Source organism: Balaenoptera musculus, chromosome 19, assembly GCF_009873245.2.
Source record: "Balaenoptera musculus isolate JJ_BM4_2016_0621 chromosome 19, mBalMus1.pri.v3, whole genome shotgun sequence".
NCBI lineage: Eukaryota > Metazoa > Chordata > Mammalia > Artiodactyla > Balaenopteridae > Balaenoptera > Balaenoptera musculus.
The window spans coordinates 56,515,469-56,540,617 of record NC_045803.1 but is presented as its reverse complement, the minus strand read 5'-3'; the positions used below and the strand labels follow the sequence as shown (position 1 = coordinate 56,540,617).

Here is a 25,149-nt window from a genome sequence, read left to right as displayed (position 1 = left end):
GATTTCAACACAAAGGGATTGTGTTAATGCTGCTATGGGACCAACCGCCACGGGGATGATTATAACTGCAGATTATCTTGGGTGAAAGAAGGTGCGGAGTACATGCTGTATGATGCCGTTTCTATGAAATCCTAAGCGGTCAAATTCGCTATGGCAGTGGTTCTCACCTAGGGGTGATTTGGGTCCCCAGGGGACATTCGGCCATGTCTGGTGACATTTCTGGTTGTCGCAACTGGTATGCAGTGGGTGAGGCCAGGATGCTCACATCCCACAATGCACAGGACAGCTGGCCACACGCAGGTGGCCACGGTGCCGAGGGTGAGAAGTGATGTATGACGGACGTCAGGTACTGGTGACCCTTAGGGAGCTTGGGGGCCCTGGGGCCCTGGAAATGCTCTACACATTTACATGGGTGTATAAACATGCAAAAGGCTCCTGAGCTGTCCGTTTCGACCTGAGTGCCTGGCCGCGTGCAAGTCACAGTTCGAGGCCCCGCCCAGCCTGGGTCCCCTCCAGCGTGACATCACCGCCCTCACCACAGCCCCCACTTAAGTAGGACACGGCGTTTTAGTCAACGCATCACTTTTTATTCAAGTGAAATTAAAGGGTTTGGTTGCGGGCGCTTCAAGTCAAACACGAACCATGTGAACGTGCAGACTCACGGTAGCCACTCGGTTCTCCTTCACAATATTTTCCAAACCACCCAGACGCAGCCAGCAGTTCTGTGAGAAGGGGAGGACCTGGCCCACCCCCTCCTGCTCCACCAGCTGCAAACGTGCTTGGGGTGTCAGCGCTGGGGGCGTGTAAAGACCCAGGGGGTCACCTGCTCAGTGGGCCAGGAGGTCAGATCTGAGCGCTCAGCCACCGGCTGTGCTCACACCATGAGCTGTGGTGTCACCCACCCAGCCCAGGGCAAGGGCAGGCCGGACCCTGTGAGGATGTCTTGGGGCGGCTGCCGCTGCCCATTTACTCTATTCTTTCTGCAGTGCCTTTTATTTTCCCTTTGAATCGTATTATGTACTGTCACCGTTAGGACTAACAGGACAAAAACACTGAAACAGACTTGGTTGCAAGAGGGAAGCACTCAGAGGTCAGAATAAATGTGGGCTTGAGGACAGCCTCAGGCACAGGGACCTAGAGGGTGCCTGAGAAGGCGACACACCCGCCATGAGCAGTGAACAGGCCGAGGAGGTGGACAGCTCCTTACACCCAAAAGGGAGGTCTAAACGAAGATACTGAGCCCTTCAGAGCTCGGAGTAAACTGTTTCCAGAAGAGAGATGATGACCGGCCGTTCCCTGTAGAGACCGGGGGCTAGTGCTGAGTTCACTGTCGGCACCGTCTCCACAGGAGGACCAGGCCGGACCCACGCGCTCCCCTGGGTCCGCGCCCCCCTCCCCGGCATTCTTCCTCCCCCTCTTAACCTCCATCTCCTTTGCCTCTCCCACAGTATCATCGCTTCTGTGCCCTGAACTGGTCACCAGACAGAATAAAAGCAGATTTCAAGTTTGTTGTGTTTATTGAATGAAGTGTACGTTTTCTTAGCTGTAAACGTGGGTGAGCTGAACTTTTAAACTTTCTTTGAAAACAAACGTTAGGAAAACAAATGCAAATCTTAGGTTGGACCAGTCTTTGGTTCTGTTTTCTGTGCACTGATGAATTTTACTTTTTTCTTTAAAAAGTCCCATGATAGCTGTAAAGAAGAACAGTAACAGAAAACTCCAGGGCTTGTGTGTGCAGCTAGCCCTGGGTGGGCATCTGCATAAAAGGAAGACAGGGAGGAATGAACTTTTCTACTGAGCGATTCAGGGGGCACCGGGGGGCAGGTGGTGACAGGCCGCCCACTACCCAGACACTCACACCATTTTCTAGTGGAAACTCGGCCAGCAGCAAACGTCTCCCTATCCTGGGGGGCCCTGACCAGGCAGGAGACAGTGCCCAGCTGCCTGGCTTCAACAGAAGCATCCAGAACTGACAGGACAGCAGAACTCAAATGAGGGGACAGGCAAGCAGGGCCAAAGGTCAAGGCAGGAAGAAGATGGAAAATTCAAAAGGCGAATTATCAGAGATGAGGCCCGGCCCCAAGCCCTGTGATGACGCCAGAAGGGACACAGGTGACCAGGGCTCACTGAGCCCCAAGGCTCTGCTTAGAGATCACACCTGTTACCTGGCCTAACCCTGTCCCTGACCCTGTGTGGCAGTGCCACCCCCAGCCAGTTCAGACACTGGACCACCGCCCCAAGATCACAGGCTGATTAGCACAGGGAGAGTTTGGAGCACAGGCTGGGTGCTTCCACACCGTTTTTAATCATTTCACTACTTTGTTTTGTTTTAATGCCAGAGCACTGAGAGTTCATCCAGATTTCCCTTCTGTTTCTCTGCTGCATCACCAGCCTCTCTTGGCCACTCTAGTTTACTCTCGAGTGCCAGGACTGACCTGGGCAGGCCGCGGGGATGAGGGGTGGGTGCCTGCACACAGCACAGAGCAGGGGCTCCGAGCAGACTCTGAGCCGATGCCAGCTCCCCAGCTGCGCAGTGTAGGCAGGAAGTCCTCCCGGGACTGTCAGAGGCCCAAGTGCCTGGGAAGAGCTCAGAAGTGGGCCTGGTCTGTAGGAAGCCCCACGTCTTCTTAGCTATTATGAGCACCTTAATATGCTGTCCGGAGACGGGAAGGGAGGCGGGGAAGCTGGAGGGAGGTGCCTAGGGAGGGGGGCAAGCAGGAGCGCCCCAAGGGTGATCACAGAGGATGCTGCTGTGAGTCACCGGTCCCGACACCCCTGGATCTGCTCCAGGTCACAAGCCTCACGTCGGCAGCGCCCCGGTGGAGGGCTCCACTGGAGTCAGTGGCCTTGCAGCGGGAGGTGTGGTCCCGGCGCAGCAGGGAGGGTTTGCAGCCATAAGAAACAGGAGAACTCTTCCTAGAAAGGGAATGTTACTCACTGCAAAGTTAATTCACACCTTTACGAACACAGAACAAATTTCGCATCAGTGCATCACCCCCTTGCTGGCCTCGGATGTGAAGGGTGGGTGTCCGCAAGAAGGTCAGGACGCACCAGCTGATTCTCCACCGAGCATTCCTGTGCTCGGCTTTCAGCTGCAGGTGATAAGATAAGCAGAAAGCAAATCCGGCCCGACAGCTACCAGAGTCCAGAGCTGGGCCCACTGCTGACCACAGGGAATAAACGAGGATGAGTCAATCTTCAGATCTGGCAGGAAATCCCCGCTTACGTAAGAGTCCTTCAATCTTTTTTTTTTTTAAGCAGAGGAATTATTTTTTTTTCTTCAATCACGTAGAGAATCCCCAAATGCTCATAAAATGCGTAAGGAGATCTGCTTTCTTTGGAGGACAGATGAGCTCAAGGTCAGGTTCACCAGACCCAACCCCAGCATCCCAGGGCCACCCCCGAACACGACGCAAGCCTCTCAGAGGGCCCGACAGCTGAAACCAAAAACACTCCGCATGGGTGAAGATGTTTAAAAAACAAAAACCAACTGCAATTTCAAAAAAGGACAAAAAAAACCCCACGGGGTTGAGGTTCACCCGATTCCTGAACGTGCCGACAGGGACATGGGGTTTCTCAGGAAGGGATCGGGAACCCTTCAAACGCACACACGCATCTGACTGGATCGATACCATAGAATGAACAAAGCTACCCTAATATTTATTTGTTAGAAAACCAACAATAAATACTTCCAACACATGATAGATAAGACAAAGAGCACGCACTTAAATGGGATCTGGGAGGAAATGGAGTTTATGAAGATGAAAACATCTTGGATGGTATCACTCAACTGATGTGAAGTCCTAGAGTCAAAACACTTCCTAAATCACACGGCAGCTAGGATCAGGTACATTCCCCTTAACTGAAAGAAAAAAAACACTAATTTTTTTTAATTTAATTTTTATTTTATATTGGGATATAGCTGATTTACAATGTCGTGTTTGTTTCAGGTGTACAGCAAAGTGATTCAGGTATACATATACACATACATATATCCATTCTTTTTCAGATTCTGTTCCCACACAGGTTATTACAGAATATTGAGTAGTGTTGCCTGTGCTATATGGTAGGTCCTTCTCCATTATCTATTTTATATATAGTAGTGTATGTTAATCCCAAAGTCCTAATTTATGCCCCCCCCACCCCGCCTTCTCCTTTGGTAACCATAAGTTTTCAAAGTCTGTGAGTTTGTTTCTCTTTTGTAAGTAAGTTAATTTGTATCATCTTTTTAGAGTCCACATATAAGTGATATCATACGTTTTTGTCTTTCTCTGTCTGGCTTACTTAGTACGATCATCTCTGGGTCCATCCATGTTGCTGCAAATGCCATTATTTCATCCTTTTTATGGCTGAGTAATACTCCATTGTGTGTGTGTGTGTGTGTGTGTGTGTGTGTGTGTGTGTACATATAACATCTTCTTTATCCATTCCTCTGTGGATGGACATTTAGAAAACCCCACTAATTTAAAAGCTTACTTGCCAGCTGTTTCCAACAGAAGACACTTGACGAAATGCTACTGTGCTCAGCAAATCAGAGCTTAGCAAGTCATCCCTAATGATGACCAGACTATGTCTGAGAAACAAAAGGGAAGCACAACTGGCAAACAAATTTACAGTGTAAATCTGCTAAAAGAAGCCCACACTCATTAACCAGGATGATATACCCTTTCTTGTAGGGGTTGGGGGTGGGGGGAGGTAAGAAAAGAGAGTGAAAGATCAGAAAAGGGACCAAGCATTTGTTCACTGGTTCGTTTGTTTACTTCTGAAGAGAACGAACATCACCACAGGGTGAAGCCAGGCTACAAAGTGAATCTCATTTTTCAAACAAATACATTCGTCTCCAAAAGGTATAAGTAAGATGGGAATAGTCAGTCCAAAAGATGAATAATAACAGATTAAAAAAAAAAATCCTAGGAAGGAAGAGCAAACATCTGATGAGGAAAAAGCACACCTGCTTGGCAGTCTGCTGTGATTGATTTTAAAAAGAAAAAATAGCATTATGTGTAGAGCAGGCTGTTAACACACGGCCTTGTTAGACTTTTTTTAAACTCTAAGATTTTTTTCCTAATGTTTTCAAAGCCCACTGACCCTCAGGGAATTGGTGTAATGGGTACTGTCCTCACCGGGGCCAGTCGACAAGGTATCTTTCCTTCTTGAGCCAGAGAACTAATAGAAAAGTCTTTGGTCTCTCTTGATGGACTAAGCACTTCCAAAGAGAAGCTTAACGAAACATGAGTGAAGTGGCCACCCTGGCAGGACACCGACTCCTGCAAAGTTAGCTGAGCGCCGTGCAGCACTGAACTCACAGGTTTATTTGGTTAATCCAAAGCAACTGACTTTGACGGCAATCTTAGCTTTCTCACTAGTTGGCCCGGTCAAGTACAAGCAGCCTATGAGAGCAATCACCAGAAGTTTCCACTAAGAAAAAGACATGAAATGATGCATTTGCTGATTACAAAGTTACTACTCGTGGGACCCACACATTAGACCATGACTACATGACTGACCACCTGAAAAATTAAAGAAACAGCTTCTCTGAGCCACCGGGCAGCTGAACATGGCTGTACAAACAGGACAATGGAAGGACCGCCGTTTTTCATTCTGAATGGAACCCATTTTTCATTCTTTCCTTCTGAAAGAGGCACGTGCACTTTCTTGGCTTGGGGCAAACAATACACCAACCAGATAAACCTGATTACATTCTTCGTGTAAGAGAACTTCCAAGTCTTGTTAGCAATATTTCACACAGTAAAGAAAAATCTCCCTGTGATGTACTTCTGACGATACCCTAGCATTCACAGTGGTTTAAAAGACACTGAGAAAGACATGTCAAATGCTAATGAAGGAAAATCACTAAATTTGTATCCCCAACACCAAGGTTAATGGGCCAAGTTCTTAGTGTAAATGACCCTAAAGCCAACGAAACAGTCTTGGAATTATAAAAATACTAAAAATTGCAGCACGAAACACTAAACATTTAGCTCAAAATGTCAAGAACAACATGGATAGGCCCACAATTCACCTGGGACCCTAGAAAGCACTGGATGTGCTAGAATGATCGGATTTTCTATCCAAGGGCCAATCAATCACTGCAGGGACCAAATGCAGATAATCGTGAACTCCAGGCTAGCCATCTCCTTGCTCTATATTCGGCCCCTTTATGAGCTTTGCTCTTTGTCTGCAGCTGGGCATGCTGATTCCACTTAAGCACAGGAAAACTGGGAAGCTGTTATCTGTCGTAAATACAATTGGCGCTGTTAGGGGGTGTGGGGTTATGCATGCTCTTTCAGACAACACACTCACGTACAGGGTAACAGAGGAGCCATCTGAGGGCTACCAGAGAGCTGAATCTAAAAGTCCGAGGAGCCAGAGGGGACAGCAGCCTGAAGAGTGAATGCAGGACGTGCCTGGTGGCGCAGTGGTTAAGAATCCGCCTGCCAATGCAGGGGACACGGGTTCGAGCCCTGGCCTGGGAAGATCCCACGTGCCTCGGAGCAACTAAGCCCGTGCGCCACAACTACTGAGCCGGTGCTCTAGAGCCCACGAGCCACAACGACTGAGCCTGCGTGCCACAACTACTGAAGCCCACGCACCTAGAGCCCGTGCTCTGCAACAAGAGAAGTCAGCGCAATGAGAAGCCCGAGCCCCGCAACGAAGAGTAGCCCCCGCTCACCCGCAACTAGAGAAAGCCCACGTACAGCAATGAAGACCCAACACAGCCAAAAATAAAATAAATTTTAAAAAGCAAATGCAGTACCTCCACACGTTACAGGGTCACCGAGACACTGGATGCCCCACTGCACTTAATTCATCTCTAACCACTTTTGAGAGAGACAAGACCTTCCAAGGGAGGGCCTCAGTATCTCAGTTTCCAACATATTTTGGGCTTGACAGAATATATAACTTAGCAATTTAATGATTATGTAGAGACCCTCAAATGACATTTGAGGGGAAATTTCCTCATCTAAATCCACAAGACGTGTTCTAACAGTTGGAAGCAGGCTGGTGTACCAACGACGGCACTGTCTGTCCGGGCTCTTGTTACAGATCCCTGAGAGAGGCCTTGTTCTGGACAGGGCGTTCACTGACTCACGGGGACACCTTAGCCAACATCGCTTATGCAGGCTGCATACTCAGGACAGATAAGCCACTTGTACAGATCGGACCCGACCTGGCTCACGGATCACAACGCAGAACTCAATGCCGGGCTTCAGAACAGGCTCCTTATTCCACGTGTGGCTGGGTTACTGCTGGTGTGGGCTGCATCCCCCAAAGTGAATTTAGCTTCCGAAGTCCACATGTTCCGTAAGAATTGTACATTATTTTAATACGAGGCTAATTATGCCTTGTGAGTAGCTAAGCAAGTCAGAGTAGGGTTACAGCGGGGCAGGCGGGCCAAGGGGGCAACGTTAGGACTGCACGTTTTCATTTTTATACACATATATATTTATTGAAGTATAGTTGATTTACAATGTTGTGTTTCAGGTGTACAGCACAGTGATTCAGTTATATATGGGTATATATTCTTTTTCGGATAATCTTCCCTTTAGGTTACTACACAATACTGAGTATAGTTCCCTATGCTATACAGTACTGTAATTTTAGAAGTAAGCTCCGAACCTGCAGTGGCACGTGGCTACAATTAGCAACAGCGGACGGTAAGCGGAAGAGCCTGGGGGAGAGGCTTGGACCATGTAAACCCGCTACTCGGGGGACCCCAGCACACAGGCTGTGAGCAGCCTGCACAGGGCCTTCTGGAACCAGGGTGCCACGGGCACGAGAGCTGCCGGCAGCAGCCTGACACGTATGACGGCTCTCCTCTCCGTCTCCTCCATCTCGAAAGGCTTCCTTTCCACATCTGGAGGCGGCACCTGAGGCGCAGGTAGCATGCTCGGTAGCAGGCAATGACAAAGATGCTCAGCCATGACCCGCATCCGCCCCCGCCTTGAACTGAGCAATGCAGGCGACAGAACAATGGAGAGAGCGCTTACCTCCTCTTTTCTGCTATTTGAAGATTTTTTAAAATTCATTTATCCAAATCACTAGAGTTAATAACTTTGGAAATAGCAAACAAGAATCACCTGAGGGCTTGGGTCAGCTTTCACAAACACGTCAGGCTGCCCCAGGGGCTTATTTTAATTCCAGCAGCCCAGTCTTGCCCACTTGAACTCCGGTTACTGGAAAAGGCATTTGCCGTCAAAGAAACACCACACACGCAGCTTTAAACCAACTGTGTGATTTTTATTGATGGGCGACAACTTTATACTCCTAGCTATCACTAACTGTGTACAATTAGAGACGCGGCATCGTAGAAGAGCAGACAGCAGAATTAGACAGCAGACGCAGGGAATTATCGATCTTCATTATTTTGCCCATTTTTCATTATGTGTACACAGAAGCATGAATGCAATTTGAAATCTTTTAATGGCAATAAAGTTACAATCACCCATCTATGTGACTGACATCTTAACTCCAAATATTTGATCTGCAATGTGTACGTAAGCAGCTTCTCATCGCACAATTATTAAAATGTATTTTTCCTATTAGGAACCAGCAACTTATTTTTTGTGTTTGTTTATCTTTTGAAGTAAGAACTATTTCTTCTCTGATAACTGGCTCATTTTTATCATTTATCAAAAACTAAAGGGTGAGGGAGGAAAGTGTGATGGATTAAAAAATTTATTTTTTTAAGGAAAGATAAAATTCATTTTCACAAATTTACAAGTGTTGTTGCTGGTGCAGGATTTATTCTACTATGCAGTTAGACTGGGAATCAAATGCAAGTTCCCCTTCTTACTCAGGAATCGGCATTATTTCGGAAATGTGGTTTTTTGTGTATTTGCTTAAATCAAGCGACAGTCTGTTTCAACCAGATGATTTTGATTTGGAAGTTAGAAGTCAACATAAACTATGTTGTGCACAAACCCCAGGCGTCTCCTTTCATTCTAGCCCATTTTTGCAACAGGAAGAAAGAGTTTCTCTCTAAAGAGCCACTAAAGAGAGGAGGGGAGTCGGTGAGAGCCGGCGCTCTACAAGCAGCGTCGGGCACACACAGCGGCGGCTACAGCAGGTCCACGCGGCGGTAATACAGGAGGTAGGCTGTGCGCTCGGCAGCGGGCTTCACCACCTGGTACTGGTTAATCACCTTGACCGTCTGGTCGTCGATGCGCAGCCAGCCGTTGAGACCGATCTGGAAGACGTCCGTGGTGTAGTGGCCGCCCGTGGCGCTGCTGCCGTGGTGGTAGACCACTGCAAGAGAGGGCCCGGGCGCCCGTGAGAACGGCTCCGCACACCAGCGCCTAAGGTGCCCGCCTGCTCCCGCCAGAGGCCTGCCTGTCCCACGAAAGGCCTGGCACCAAGGCAGGTGGGACAGAGAAGTGGGATTATACAAAGCAATGCTGTTTCAACTCAAAACCGTTCAACAATTTACAATACAAAGTCATACATCTATGTCTTAATAACATATTTAAAATGCTCAATATCTCACAAACTATAAAAGAAATGTCAACTAATGGGGTCGTCCCATCTGTCAGCCCCGTAGGCAGGCTCGCCAGCGCCTCAAGACTTGATACAGGAGACAGTCCCCTGGGAAGCAGGACACAGAGACGCTCCCTGCAGAGCCATCAGCCAATGGCCCTCTGGGAATGCACACCGAGGCCCAAACATCAGGCCCTGATCCAGCCAATTCCACTTCTAGACTGTTCTCAACAGAGTATCTCAATCTTGGACAAAGTGAAAACATGCAAAAGCCTATATTCACACTAGAAGGAATGCTGAGTGCATTACATTACAATAAGGTGAATTTTTTCACAGACCAGATTAAAAGTATTTGGTGGTGTAAGAATATGCTTACATTACATGAAAAAAACAAGAATCTGAGGTTTTCTTGTCACCCGTGACAAGGACAGCACTGCCCCAGGAGGGTCACCAGCGCAGTTAGCTGGGCTGAGTGGGCAGTTGTGGAGTCACCCTGCAGACACTAGTCATTGCTCTTTTTTTCTTTTAGAAAAAATTTCCAATTTGTCTACAACCATGTTTTAACAGAAAAAAATACCTGCCATGTACTTGATCATTAAAATTGTGTAATTCAAACAGGAAGCCTGAGTCAGAGGTCTAAAACAAATATAACTGTTGGAAGATGCTGAAACGGTATTGAAGACAGTGGAAGGGCACATCCTCCCCCTTCTATGCAGAGAAGGGGCTGGGAGGTGGCCCGGCCACCAGCAGACCTGACCCCGTGTGAGGGAAACAGCCTCCAGTGACATTCCGGGGAGGGGGGCAGCAGTGTGGCCAGGGTGAGCTGTGCGTTGCCGTGAGTGGCATGAAGGACAGTCTCCTGGAGAGAGGGGCACAATCTGGTACGAAATTTCAGCAATAAATAGCCTGAACGTCAGCGCGCTCTCCCACTTGTAGGGACATCCAAATCCACCGTGAGCCAGTGACCTGGGCTGGTCAGAGCCGGGCTCTGCACGGAGGCCATTCTGCTGGGGCTCAGAGGACACTGGGGCTCTGGCCTGCCGGTGACGAACGTGACTGGTCACTGAGGGACAGCAAGACTGTTGGGCCATCAGGTGGGAAACCAGCAACGGAACCAGCACCAGCTCACGGCTGCATTGAGTCCTGCAGGCCACAGCGATGGAGAGGCTGCCGCAGGGCAAGGGGAGCCCCGACACCAGCATGCCCCTCTGACCCCAAATCCAGCTGTGGGGCGTCTGTCCTGGATTTTCACCTCTAAGACCTACCAGACTTGGTTTTGGTTTTTTTAAAGTGACCAGGTCAGTAGGATTTAAAGGACCTGTGGGTTTAACTGATTTGCATTTCCTCTACGACACTTCATTTTAAATAGTCAGAAGAGAAGCGCTCTACCCGTATTCAGGTTTCTCAAGCAGCAGACCTGTACCTAACGTGGTGATGTGTCACAGACGCGCAGCAAGCCCGCGTCACAGAAGCAGAGCTGAGAATGAGAGTTTTCCAAAAGCTCACGCACTATACTAACTCGTTTTGTCCCGCAATCAAAACCATTTTTAAAAGTACCTCTTTACTCACAGTTTACAGAAAACTGCAACCAATCCGGTGACCGTATTTCTGAGATTAGAAGGCTCACATGAGGATTCAGGGGTGCAGGCGAGAGCGACTCCAGAAGCAGCCCCGGGCCGGGGCGGGCGGGAGGGGTAGGGGTGCACTCACACCAGGGCCCCCTGACCAGGAGACAAGACTTGCTAACCCTGCCCTTGATCATCACCTTGCCCTGACAGGGCCCCAAGGGAGGCTGCAGGGAGACTCGGAGAAACACGTCATCAACCTGGGACCTCAGTACCAAACCCCAGGGAGCCAGGTTGGACCCCGGGGGCCCTCTGGTCTCAGAGGAAGCCCACAGAGAGGCCTCCGAGCTTCCAGCCCAAGGCAGGTCATGGGGAGGGTGGCTACACCCCGGAGTGCGTTGCCCACCAGGTCCCAGCAGGCTGGGGTGAGGCTGTCATCAGCCACCTCCGGGGAGAAGAGCGAGTCAGAGGGAGCAGGTCCTGGTGGGAAGAAAGGGCCAACCGGGCCCAACACCTTCTAACCTGGCACCCGACCCACCCACCGACCAGGGCCCAATCCAACATGCCAAGAGCTCAGGGGTGGACCGAGGGCAGGAGTGGGAAGCTCTGCTCTGCCACTTAAGGGCACAGAGCGGCCAGCGTTCCTCCACGAGTTTCAGTTTGTCCTTTTACAAAATGAGGACAGCACCACGTACCTCTCAGGACACTGCAAGGACTAAATGAGATACTACACAGAAGGTATCCAGTGAAAATGCTCAATGACCGTGTGAGGGCCAATAAACAACAGTCATTACAGACAGGCTCACCAAAGGCAACACCAAAGGAGCGGTGGGAGAGCAGCTAGAAAATTCTAATAAAAACGGCCAGAAAAGCAAACACGATTGTTGCAACCAGCAACTCTTAAAAGACACGTAAGGCCTCAAAGGCATAAAAGACTCGGGCTGTAAAAGAGAAAGAAGGATGGAAGGACAGGAGGCGGAGAAGACGGACGGGCTCTGCGGGGAGCTCTGCAGGGGGCGGGCAGGAGGTCGTGGGCGGCTGAAGAGCCCGTGCTCCCCTAGCCTGGCTGGGGCCACGCCTCAGCACCCACTCCTACAGGCACTACGGCCGCAGCAGGGAGGGCTCCCAGCCTGGCAACCCCGCACCTCCGGCTCCAAGACAGAGACACTCGTGTTAAACGACGTCTCACGTTGGGCTGAGCTTTAGAGCCAAGAGAATATTCTGTCAAACTCCAAACACACCAAATTTTAGGTAAAACGCACATTTTCAAATGATTTTCGGACTTATAAAGTCCACAGGGATACCAATAATCTACTCTCTACGTTAAGTGGCATTACAACAAAACTGCGCCTGGGTATAAACCTTTTCATCATTGCTTTAATAGGAAAATGTTGTACAAATTTACTTACCTGCAAATAGCCTATAGGTTCTGTGGCATTTAAAATTCTTATTTTTAACCCCTGGAGAGAGCAGTTCTGAAAAACAAAATATCAAGAGCTTTAATCTATAAAAGCGCTGACACACAGAGCTCCCAGAAAGGGGCAGACAGCAGCCTCCATTCAAGTAACCCACCCAGTGGACCAGGGAGACCAAACAGAACTCCATCCCCTCATTTGCATAAAAACTGAGCAGTGAGGAAGACCAGCTGCAGGGTGGTAACGGACGTCACCAGAACCCACCCATCAGAGGACAGGGGCATATACTGAGCCTCTAGCTCATGCTAGAGACCCCTTACAAGCAGATATTCTAAAAAATGGGAAAGAAAAAAAACAAGAGCAAAGCAGCCCTGAAAAGCCTAAGGTTTAAAATGTTTTACACGTGAGTCAGACCACAAAACTCCAATAAACAGTAAGATGATTTTCGGCTGGCGTTTCTTCCCCTTTCTGGTCCTCAAACGGACCATGAACTGGCACAGGAGGCAAACCTATCAGCCGAAGGCGGCAACTCGTGAGAGCAGGGCTGAGAGCCAGAGTCCGAATCTTAGGGGGAAGGAAATGCAACGTGCCTGGGGTGCAGGTGAAGCGATGGTGACCCCAGGCCCACTGCCCGGCAGGTGCCAGTGCCGGGCAGCGTGGGGAGGAAGGAAGGAGGAGGACGGCAGTCTGCTCCTCCAGGAGACCAGGGACGACGCCCCATGTCCTCTCTTCTGTTCTCCAGGCACCCGGACACTTCGAGAGTCACCTCTAGCTCGTGACGCTCCTGATCGAACTTCATGTTTGCACAGAACGTTTCTCACAAATTCTGAAGCTTTCCAGGAAAGTTTTCCTTCAAGCTCACTTTCAGCAAGACAACTAGGTGCGTTCACCACGATGTACCCAAGCTGCCAAGCCCCGGAGACCTGGCGGAGACCCGGGGCTGGGGCTGCAGCCCTAAGGCCGGGGTCCCTGCCGCTGGGGGGCGGGGGACACTCCCCGTCCACTGAAAAGCCAGTCAGGTGGCTGCTCCGCAGAGCTGCTAATACTTAGCATAAGGGAAAGTGTTTTCTGCCACTGACCCGTCAACTCCTTATATTTAGTATTTCTCTCACCTAGTAATATTTTCATATGGTTTATTTATTTTTGCCTTTATTTTTAAAAGGCCATTTTAGTGAGAAATTTTGACCTAAAGGTCTATTAACAGTCAAGAAATTTAAAACAAAAAAGTCATGAAAGAGAGCTTCTGAATCCTGACATGACACAGAAGATGCTGAAGCACCAAGAAGCTGGCTGATTCCCAGAGTGCTGTCATCATAAACGCTTTTGCCTTATAGAGTCGTTACCTTTACTAATTTCCAAGTCCACAGGATAGTCAATATTTTTGATAAGCTTCTGACATCCACCTGTCTTCTCGTAAACAAACCGTTTCAGGTGCAGCACGAGGACAGGAGGGAGCTTTTCCAGAGTCACCCTTCGACTGATCTCAACCTGAGACACACAAAGCACACGGGAAACGCCATCTTACTCCGAGCGGCAGACACCACACCACGTCCCGCTCCAAGACTCAGATGTTCCGGGGCAGTGCTTCTCAAAGCTCCCTGAGTCACAGGATCTTCTGAGAATCTAATGGGATCTTTTGAGAGGTACTGACCTTCTTCTTAGAAAAATGCATATATCTCTACAGACACAACTGCAGGGGGTGCCAAAGGTCCCTGAGCCAAGTTAAGAACCTTTGTCCTAGGGCATTAAATTGGCATAAAAATTTAGATGCTAACTTAGTAATACCTTGAATTACATATGTATTAACTTATTTTTTAATAACTCTCACAGTAGCGATAAAGCTGAAGCCAATGTGTTTCTTGAATTAGACGCTCTAAATAACTCTAAAGCTATTTAGTGTAACCATTGGTTTTATAACAGTTCCGCTTTTATCAACTCAAAATGCCCCTTATGAACTTGCACGGTCTACTGAACGCTGCTTTTTATTAAAATGCATCTTCACAAGCAAACTTAACCCCTTTATGTACTGTTCTCTGTATCTGCAAACGTGTTGACGCTTCTGGTATTTAGACGGAGAATACTTTCGTTAGAAATACTTGTCCACGTAACAATCCAAAAGACAGCGGCATATAATAAACACCCAGAAAGCTTTCGGAGGACTACACGCGTATCTGGCTGAAGGTACCTGGAGCGAGCCTAGCGGTCACCGCCGCCTGGTTTATTAGGGTTGCAGACCCTTTCCGGCCTGTCTTCCCACCCAGACTGAGGTCCCAGGCATGGAAACAGCCCGATCACCTCGACATTCCCATTGAGTCTCTGCAGTCCAGTGTCTCACACACAACAAGAATTGTGAGTGAAGAAAAGCGTGACTCCAGTTCCACAGTCAAAACCAGCGATGACGATGTAAGACTCCAGCCTCCTCACTTGTAAAATGATAGTCAGACTAAAGTACCTCTGGGATGGTTTCTCAGTGCTAGTGACCCGCGATTCTGTTCGTTAAGGGGCTAATCTCAAATCCTTAACTGAGTGTTCCGGGTTTCCAGAGAAACTGAGCCACTTTCTAACACCCAACAAAACCAGACCTTTTTTATTTAGCTAGTATTTTGTATAATCATATTTTCCCACAATCTTCCTTTCTGTGTTCCCACAGAAAAACAACTTTTGACCTAAAAACCTAGTAAGATTAAAGTAGGTACTTCGAAAAGTAAATCAAAAAATCACATTCCAGAAAATGTGTTACTTGCTCTTCACAGACTCGCTGTACAAGCTCCTTCCTCAGACACCTGCTTCCACCGCCATGGAGCGAGAACGGCCAGCAGCCTTCTTTGCCGTCTTCAAGGCTCCACCGAGACGCCACTTCTTCCGTGACTCCTTCCTCCAAACCTGCCATCTAGAATCCATCACCTTTTCCTCACCCTCCTCTGGCCCCAGGCCAACAACCACAGCCACCGCTACCTCAGTCATCACGCCCCACCCACCTCTGCCCAAACAGCAGTTTAAGTGCAGCAGGAGCAAACGAGGAAAAGAGACATATCCCCAGAGGGCTCTCCTGGGAGCGCAGGGAAAGGCTGCCCGCCTCCCCAGCAGGATCGGCGGCTCCAGTGGGGACGGGCCAGGATGGCGAGTCCACCTCTGGAGTCACAGCTGCCCCAGACGAGCAGGTGGACAGTCCCACAGCCAGTACACGACCCGGCCTCCCGAGAACAAGTACCCACTCTCTCTCTCCCATTAAGTTCCACCGTTTCTCTAAGGAAAAACTGCCGGGATTCTCTTCCGGCTCCTACCACTTTTACTTTCTGAACACAATTGTCCATGAGAAGCAATTAGAAAACACGGGGGAGGACTAGGCCTAACTTCTGCAGATACCCCGAGAGGCTGGCTTGACCAACCCGCAGCAGACGGACGGAAGCTCTCCACACCCCGCCTTTGCTCCTCTTCACGTGGATGGAGCCCGAGCTGCGAGGCAAGGGCAGGGCCCTTGGCCCCATGAGGTGTTGGCAGGTTTCCTACGCTGGGCCGTGCTGGCTCACCCTGTAGCCATCACACACGGCTACTGAAATCAGGCCTCACAGGAATACTCTAACTGTTCAAGAAAGCACCGCCCTAGCTAGTCTACATTCATCTCCCCAACACACTTCTATGAAGGCACAGCCACGACCTAGGATACATAACGGAGAAGGCACGCTCCACTGTGGAGAAGTCGGGCCTAACCGGCGGCTCCACTGCGGAGAAGTCGGGCCCAACCGGCGCATCTGGACGGCCAGCAGCTAACAAGCCCTCAGAGAGCAGAGAACTATCGCCTCTCTCGACGGAGCTGACACGCTTCCTCTTGACTCCCGAACACTGAAAGACTCAAGACTCTATCTTTTTTTCAGATCAAAGAGTAACAGGCACCACAACAATTACTTTCTATTTTTCAACGTCCTTGAAGATCTACAATCAAATGCAAACCAGATTAGAACATCTTTTAGAACATCTTTTATATCCTAACTATCTCATGAAATTGTGCTCTATGGTATCAGGAATGTGAATGAGCTATCGGCCTTTGTCAGAGGTGGTATTCACTCTACGGTGCCATGACTGGATGGCCAGCAAATGAAACACAGCTCAGAATAAATAACCCCAAAGACCGTGACCTGTACTTCATGACTTAGAGCCAAGGGAAGTTGGGAGGATCATCTGTTTCAACCATTTCATTCTCAGAATGTGGAAGCTTTCAGTCCAAAAAAAAAGTTAAGCAACCGATTTGAGAGGCAGAGCTCAAACCCACTTCTCCTCATTCCAGAGTCTGTGCTCTTTCGCCCACCCCAGAGGGCCCCCAGATAAAGGTCCAAGACCAACTGTGAACGTACCTCTTGTTTGGTTTTGGTGGTATAACCCTGGACAGACTCTCTTGCCACCAGGCTTTCCAACGCATCCTGGACGGTGCGTATCTTGTCCGACTGGATATCCAGCTGCAGCGTGAAGAACGGCTGCAGGGTGGCAGATTCTTTTGAACTCTGCTGGTAAACCACAGACCTGAAAGTGGAAAACACACCACATCTAAGAGCTCGCCTTCCCACTCTCCCTGAGGTCATCCAGCAGGACAAGACGAACAAATGCTGCAAGCGAGGTTATTCAGTATCACTGCCAGAAGACCAGAGAGAACAGAAATGCTAAAAACGCACTGAAGCATTTTAAAATAATTCCACTCAATACCACCTCGAAAGAATTTCTAGCAACTCAATCCACCAGCTGAAAATTTTCCCAGCTGAGTAGCTCTGGAAGAAGACCTATTTCACCTTCCAAATGCCTCCCCTCCACTTTATTTAATGCACAGGTTAGCAAAGGTGACGATCTTCCCAGAGTCAAAATGCTGACACTTTTCATCCTCTCAGGCGTCACAGCCTGTTGTAATAAAAAAGAGGAAACCCCGAGGTAAACAGAATGATTTGGATAGCATTCCCCCTATGAAGACGACGTTACAAAGGGAGGGGAGCAGGGTGTGTGCGACAGGAAGGTGGCCGCCACCCTCAAGGAGGAGGCTGCCAGCTGGGCCTTGCTTCCTTAGCTGGGTTTTCATTTCATTTTTCCTTGTCCAAGTTTTTCTGAGTAAAAATCTGTGTTGGGCCCACGTCTCACGTAGCGTCAGCAAGGAGAAGTTCCAGGAGTCCAACGTGGGATTCTCTCGCTGCAGTCTGAGCGCCCCAGTTTATACACGAATAAGAGGGGTGGGCAGGTAGACTGCTGCGAAGGGCAGGTGAGCGGCTCTCTGGCCCGCTTTCCGTCGCACACACCGCTTTCCCGACGCACAGCACGGGAAGCACCTCCAGGCTCCCTGTGAGAAGGAAGCCTTGAGGGGGCGGCCGTTCCCCTGGTTGCAGAGAGGGACAGTGGGAACAGCAGTAATGGGCCTGGACTTTACCAAAAGGGTGGACACGGTGGAGAAAGGTGCTGGTCTTTCTGGGGTAACTGGAAAACCACCAAAAGAGCGTGAATTTTAGGAGAAAACCTTTCAGTTGGTCTGAATAAAGAATAATGCTTGGGAGTTCCCTGGTGGTCCAGGGGTTAGGATTCCATGCTTCCACTGCTAGGGGCCCGGGTTCGATCCCTGGTCAGGGAACTAAGATCCCGCAGGCCACACACCATTAACAATCATGCTTAATGGTGCCTACTACACACACAAAAGCAGCTCCTAAGTTATAAGTAGTTCTGTATCTTTGCTTTCTAGTTTAAAAAAAAAAAAAAATCAACACCCAATTTCAACGCAAAGAGCCCACAGAGGCTGAGGCTACAGGGCCATGAAGAGTCATCTGGGGCAAGCTAGAAATTTCCAAAGTGGATTCTGGTTTTTCCCACTGCTTATTCTCAAACACACTTGGGATCTTCGTGGCCTTGCAATCCGGTTGCTGTGCCTCCCCACAAACACGGAGCCCTCGTGTCACAGCCACTGGGCCGCGCCCTCGTCCCTCCCCCACCCTCAGTGAGCACCCCGAGGGGGACAACATCAGGCTGCTCGGCTAACAAAGAGTTAAGGGCGCAGACAGCCCCCCCTCACTGCTGGTCACCAAACTGGAGCCCCGCTTCCCTCTCCCAGAAGGGCGCCTCCCGAGGATCTGCATCTGGCGAAAGCCAGTTGCAGCCACAGTGGTGGGGCTGGGTGTCGGGAGGCTGACACGAGACTCCAAAACAGAAAGGGGCCTGCAGAGTCTAGCTCACAGCGAGGGCACAGAAATGACGCGTTCAGCGTCGTGTGACCAGCTTGGGAGGGGGTCGGGCACATCTCTGAGGTTTTCATTAGCCTGTTGAAAGGTGCTCAACCTAAGCTGTTTTAGAGCAGAGAGACTGAACTGACTTTCGATGCCTTGAAAAGGGTGTTACTTCTTGTTTTGGGACGACGAAAGGCTAAGAGGCTCACTAAAAAAACCAAAAACACTCCTGTAGGTGAAGCTGTAAGGTCTTCAGAAGGAAATCATGCTATAATGCGGTCCTTTAAGACTCTGGATGAGTAAGGAGGTCCTCGGAGTCAGTGCAAGTTCTACTGAATTCCACATAATGGTGGTACTGAACGGCTCTAACGTAAATAAGTAAAAACCTTCCAGAAGGACTCCATGAATGAGCAAAGGGCAGCTGGTTTGAGGGAACTGGGGCAGGGGAGGTGCCCAGGTACTCCAGAAGGCCACGTGTCCTCCTCTGTGTAAAAGCATCTCCCTCTGCACTCTCTCAGCTTCCGAGCTCACCTGGCTCCCGTGCCTACAATTCCTCCAATCAGATACATGAATTTCTTCTCTTAACAAAACATGTATTTCCATTAACTTGTCTTTCTCTTCCTACCCGGCTGTGAGCAGCTGCACGGAGGGAATGTCAGTGTCGCTGAGGGGTGAGGAGCCCCTGGCAGACAGGCGGGGGCAGCGCCCTCTGCAGGAACCCACCGTGGGTTGTGTGAGGGCCGTGGGGCCGGCAGGAGGTCCAAGAACAGAGCGGGCACAGAGTGCAAAGGCAACCCATTCAGTCCCAGACTGCTTAGGGCAAATCTTACACCTCCCCCTCCAGCAAAATGGCAAGACCCTGAAAAAGGCAAATGCTAAATTATTCCAGAAAAGCATAAAACCTGATGTGGCCACCAAAAATGCCAGTGATGGGGGTCTGAACAAAATCCGCCTGGCGAGTGACCGAAGTCTTGTTTCGGGGGCCCACTTGCTCCCATTCGTCCTCACTTCCTTCGCCTGGTTCTTCCTGCTCGTCTTCGTTCACTGAGTGGCTTCTGGGTCCATTGGAAACAGTAAGTTCTGAAAAGTAGACAGTCTGCTTAGGCTACTATTTACACAGAGAGCAAAAAATAAAAATAAAAGTTCTACATAAACCACCTACACAGATTTGTCAACTGGAGCTTTAAGGTGAGATCAGGGTGTATTCTGCACTGAGGACAAAAGCAATGTGTGCGATGCTACAGCAGCTCCCTGCTGGTGTGACCGGCGGCAGAAGATGCCGTGGGGCACCTGGAGAACTCAGGTGGGACGGGGACACCGACTCCGCTGCGTAACTGCAGCCGGACTCCGTCATGTGCGAAGGGACTCAGGTCACGTGGCAGAGCCATCCCTATCTCAGGGGACCCGTGCTTTACCATTTGGGGTGAACTAAACTGCCATCTGCAACTTGATTTTGAATCCCTTGGGGAAAAATGCCGTGGGGGGGCTGGGGAAGTAGAAAGAGAGATCAATAAGGACGACACGGTAGCAACTGTGGAATCCAGTGGTTATGCAGGTAACCAACCTATTCTTTCAGTTTTTCTCTAGATGTAATCATTTTCCTAATTACAAATTGAAGGGGAAAAAGCAGAGGTTCTGGAAATACATTTATCTATTTGAAATATACAAACACAACATTCTCAATGGTACATAATAAGCAATGTAAAAGTAACTAGTTATCTTAATGAGTTAGTAAGTGATTTCTGAAGGGTGAATGACTGTTGGGGGGAAAGGCAACTTATTATATGAGCATATACATAGCATTTGTTTAAGAATGATTCTTAAGAAAACGTTCTACACAATTCTGTAGCAAGCACACCATAACCTACTTTCGTTATTCGGTGAGAGAAGTTTCTTCAGGTTCAGCATTTCCTCATGAAGTCCGTTTAGAATGAAGCCTAAGTACTCCTCGGCATCTTCTTGTCGACCCTGAGAAGGTCAAACAGGGTCACGTTAATCTTAACCGATTACTCTTCAAGGCCTGCACGGAATGTGTTACCTGCATATACAAACTATGCCTTCTCTTAAATTTTCAGTAAGATTTAACATGAAGTGCTTCCCAAAAATCACACGAATTTTTCTTTGGACAGTTAAGATGTGTGAAGTGGGGAAGACTGGGTGTATGAGCGGGGGAGGATTAAATATCTATCTCTAAGCAATAGAACAGGGATTTCTTTTTAATTTTGCTTTTCTGTATTTTTGAAATTTTCTACAATGAGTATACGTTACCTTTATAATAAAAAAGTTATAAGTTGCTTTTTTGTTTAAACGAAATAGAATGCACAACCCCAGGGGTTACCATTCACACTGCAAGTTGTAAAATTAGCAGCCCTGTATGTCTCCTTTTATTTTTGATGATGGGCAACCATAGGAGAAAGGACCCAAATTGTACGTGAAAAACTCTATTGATTTAAAGACTTAGCTGCCTGCTTTACAAACACACATCAGCACAACCATTTGCAGATGAATCACACAATATGGTCACACACTAGCTGTATAATCTTACATTGGTTTCATCTGATTATATAACTTATCATGATTGGTTCATATTTCATTCTTTGGAGCATAACGGCGTGAGTGTTCCAGGGATCTGCAAATTCTTCTGCTTGCGGTCTCTGAGTAGACCTGTTTGCTCCAATGGAACTGTAGCTGTGGACGGGGCTGTTTGGTGTGAGTGTGTCTGTGGGAAAGGGCAGAGGCTGGCACAGCCCAAGACGCAGAAAAGAGTTAACAGTGCTGGGAAAGGCCTGCTCGCTGGGTTGGTCCTTGGCTGGCATCTGGGAACTTGGATTTCAGGAGGGTTCCCACCATTCCAAGAACTGAAAAGGGAGCGTGCCAAACTGTGCAAACAGTGTGGTTTGTGCCGAGCACTGGCTTTCCCCCCGGGAGTCTGGGCCGGAGTCTGCGCGAGGCAGGGGGTGCCTATGTGAGCAGCCCCGAGCAAAAGCCTTGGACGCCGAGCTGCTGAGGAGTCTCCCTGGGGGACCACAAGCCACACGGCTGCCACCGTCTGATGTGGGAGGAACCGAGCGGGTCCTGTGTGCCGACACCCGGAGAGGAGTCTCGAGGTTTCCTGCAGACGCTGCCCGAGTCTTTACTCTGTGCTCATTTTGCTTTGTGTCCTTGGGCTGTACTGAATCCGAACTGCGGGTAACGGCTCCTGAGTCCCGTGAGACCTTCTAGCGAAATCCCCAACCCTGAGGGTGGTCCTGCAGACCCCAGCAAGCCGGAAGTCATGTAACTTCGAAGCTGCAGGATCTCAGCGCTGCTCAGCCACGAGAAGCATCCTGCGCTTTACCTCTGCTCCCCGAGCTGGGGGCCCGCCCCTGGCTTCTAAAGCATCTGTACACTCATCTGTCTTAGTACTTGTCTTGTCTGCTTCCTCAGATGATAGATCTAACTCCCCTACTGGGCGAGGCGCTCTTTGATGCAGAGGGCACCGTTTACTCCATGCCCGCCTTCCTAACACTAGCAACACCCCCAAATCCTGAGCTTAACACCAAAGGCTACGCCATGGGCACATGAAGAGCCCCTGGTGGTATGCTGCTGCAGTGCCCTGAGTATTCCCTCTTCTTCGAAACAAAGGGGCTGCAAACAATATTACTTTAGTCAGTTTTAACACAATTTTCTTGAATATTTCCTAAAGAATTCCCCTTTTCTAGCATCATTTCAATTGCTTGTACTGACTCATCACGAACTCTGTCGGGGAGGAAAAACACGCTCCGGTTAACTGTGCAAAGGGTGCCCCTGATTTACCCTGAACACCGTCAGGGCCCTTTACAAGACCTCCGTGGCCCTTGGCCCCACGCCTTCAGCAGCAAAGTGTATGATTAAAAATGAAGGCCCGCGTGGAGAAGATGCAGCACTCTTGAATGTTGTTCCTGGCCCGATGGCCCCGCCCCTGCTGCAGGGCAGTCCGCGTGGAAGTGAAGGAGCTAACTCGGCTGCCAGGCTCTGCCACGTCTTAGCTGTGACCTTGGACAATGACTTCACTTTTCTCAAATGGATAATTGGATAAATAATCACACTTTATTCACAGGGTTAAGTAAGTTAACGGATGGAACGAACTTACAGCAGTGGTTGGTCACAGTAAATGACACGAGTTGTCTCTGATTACCATCATTATCATCCCATACTCTAATTCATCCTAGCAACTGACTCCAGAGCAAGCCTAGATCCACTGAACACCCACTTAATCGCCACACTGCAAGCAGAGGGCAAGCACTGAATACGCAACAGGTAAGGCACAAGCTTCACACTGGCTACGGAACGGAAGTCCCAACCTTTTCAGACAGGCTCGACTTGATAACTGTCAGAAGTCTATAAATATACGTGGGTTCAAAGGCAGCTCCAGGGCGGATATCCCTCACGATTTTATCCCCAAGAGCTGCAATGGAAACAGGACACAGATTTTTACAACTGAAGAAGTCTTAAAATGACTAAAGGCATAAGCATCAAAACTCCCCCCAACACCCGCCCAATGTTGAGAATAGTATAGGTGTAGCAACCTCCAAGTAAAGAGACATTTTCTTTCCAGCAAACCTGAATTTCTCAAACTCAGTCACCTGACTTCATAACTCCCAAAATGTAATGGCATCAGAACCCTCATTTCTACTCACCTTGTCTGGGTTTTGGAGGTACTGGCATATTAGTAAACTCATTCATTAGCCGAACACTAGACACGGGGGGAAAAAATGTTTAGTACATTTTTTTAAAAATACATACTATTAACTAAAAAGCCTTGATGGCTAAGTAGAATGTTACCTAGTATGAAAATAGCAAACTTTAGATAACCAATGCTATAATAGCTAGTGAGCTCGTAAATCTTTTCTACATAAGTTTTTGGTATATTTCAAGTGATATAATTTGGTAAACACTAAAATTTATTCAACTGAATCCAAAGAACACAGATAAACAATGTTCCAATTCCATTTCTGGTTAACTTCCATAGAAAATCATGAACAGCACATTTAAAAAATAATAGAATTACAGGATTCATTTGCAGGAAATCAAGAACTTTGCTATTTGAATCTAATTATCAGAGGGGGAAAAGCCCACCCCTTAACACATTTTCAGCAGCTTACTTACAAGCTATCTATCATGGGTGTGGACGTACAAGGCCTTTGCACTTTTGAATACAGAGGAATGAACTTCATCAGGTGATACATCGGAGGGCAAGCAACCAATGCCTGCAGTGTCTAAATGACGGCAGTAAGGAAGCGTAAAGGAAATAAAACCAATGCTCCAAATTGTGGAAAGGCACGTAAAACACAAGAGCATATAAAACTAAGCAAGCCAAGGACACTGAACGACTTAGATATGTAAACACAAAAGGGAATAAACCAAATAATCCCGGGGAAAACTGCCTTGTGGTATCCAAGTAGTTTATAAATAAGAACTGGATTCGACCAAGATAGTCAACTCGATTAACACAGGATTTCCAGTTTAAGTGGTCACTCTGCCCTGTTATTCAGGACTATTTTCATGAGAAACTTGCCTGATTCTGTCAGTCACAGGTCAACAAATCATCTCTCTCTTTTTGGTCACGAATAGCCCAGTTAATAGGCAGTAAGGAACCGAGGTTTTGGATTCAAAATGTGGGGTAGACACCCCACAGAAGCGGAACTAAGTCGAATGTGCCCAAGGAATAGAACGCTGCAGAAAGCCAGCCTTGGGGACAGCCTCTGAGAAGGATACAGCATTAATGTAGCACCAGTTTCCTTTATTGATCAGCCCGCGGGGTTGCAATGACACTGGTTTATGAATCAGGGTTACGTTCTCCAGTAACTCTGAAAGAGGGAAGAAGCACAGTGAAGACGTTAATGGCATCTCGTGAACAACTCTCACGCTCTACTCTGGGAAGGGGAACCCCTTCAACAGAGCACACGTCACATCCAAAGGGAAGGCAGGCTGTGTTACAGCTTCGTTCCGTTCAACATCATGTAATTATTTAATGATTAAAATGTTCAAAAATATTTCCCCCCAAACACTGATGACATTTATTTATCTTCCCGTGGTAATATCGCTAGGGAGCACAAGGACTGTTTTAATAAGAAACAGAAAGGGCTTAAAAAACGATATCACAGTATTAGGGAACAGACTTAAAAAAGATACAGGCTCTTTTAACACTGACAGCTGGACAGGCCTCCTTGATCGTGTGGTCCTCAGACACCATCCAGAAAGGCGTTTGTTTACGTGCAGGACCCGTCTCATTCACCTCTGGATGCCCAGCACATCACAGTGGGTGTTCGGTGACTGTTCAGCAAGTGGTGATCCCTCTTTTAGGGGCAATTATCTCCTACTAACTGAACTGTATTTCCATCAGAAGTCCCATTCAGAACACTAAAATCCCTTATTCCATTTAGAAATAAGCTTCGTTATCCTCAGATTCACCTTTTGACATCACTCTTCCCCGTAGTCTTAAAATAGCTGTGAATGCCATCTTTACAAAAGAATGCTTTAAAT

The 25,149-nt window shown here is 48.4% G+C and overlaps 1 protein-coding gene across 1 annotated transcript in view; it reads right to left on the bottom strand.

Annotated features, from left to right (window-relative positions):
• Nucleotides 1–8,220: 8,220 nt before the first annotated feature.
• USP10 (ubiquitin specific peptidase 10) overlaps nt 8,221–25,149 on the bottom strand; it is a 73,237-nt gene continuing 56,308 nt past the window's right edge. The window contains exons 5-14 of the mRNA XM_036832522.1: nt 24,382–24,473; nt 23,773–23,882; nt 23,304–23,359; nt 22,968–23,071; nt 20,514–20,613; nt 19,548–19,725; nt 16,810–16,975; nt 13,801–13,945; nt 12,452–12,517; nt 8,221–9,249 (exon numbers count right to left, since the gene is read on the bottom strand). Of these exons, the coding sequence (XP_036688417.1) occupies nt 9,062–9,249; nt 12,452–12,517; nt 13,801–13,945; nt 16,810–16,975; nt 19,548–19,725; nt 20,514–20,613; nt 22,968–23,071; nt 23,304–23,359; nt 23,773–23,882; nt 24,382–24,473 (1,205 nt within the window). The 3' untranslated portion in view covers nt 8,221–9,061. The remainder of the gene's footprint in view (nt 9,250–12,451; nt 12,518–13,800; nt 13,946–16,809; nt 16,976–19,547; nt 19,726–20,513; nt 20,614–22,967; nt 23,072–23,303; nt 23,360–23,772; nt 23,883–24,381; nt 24,474–25,149) is intronic.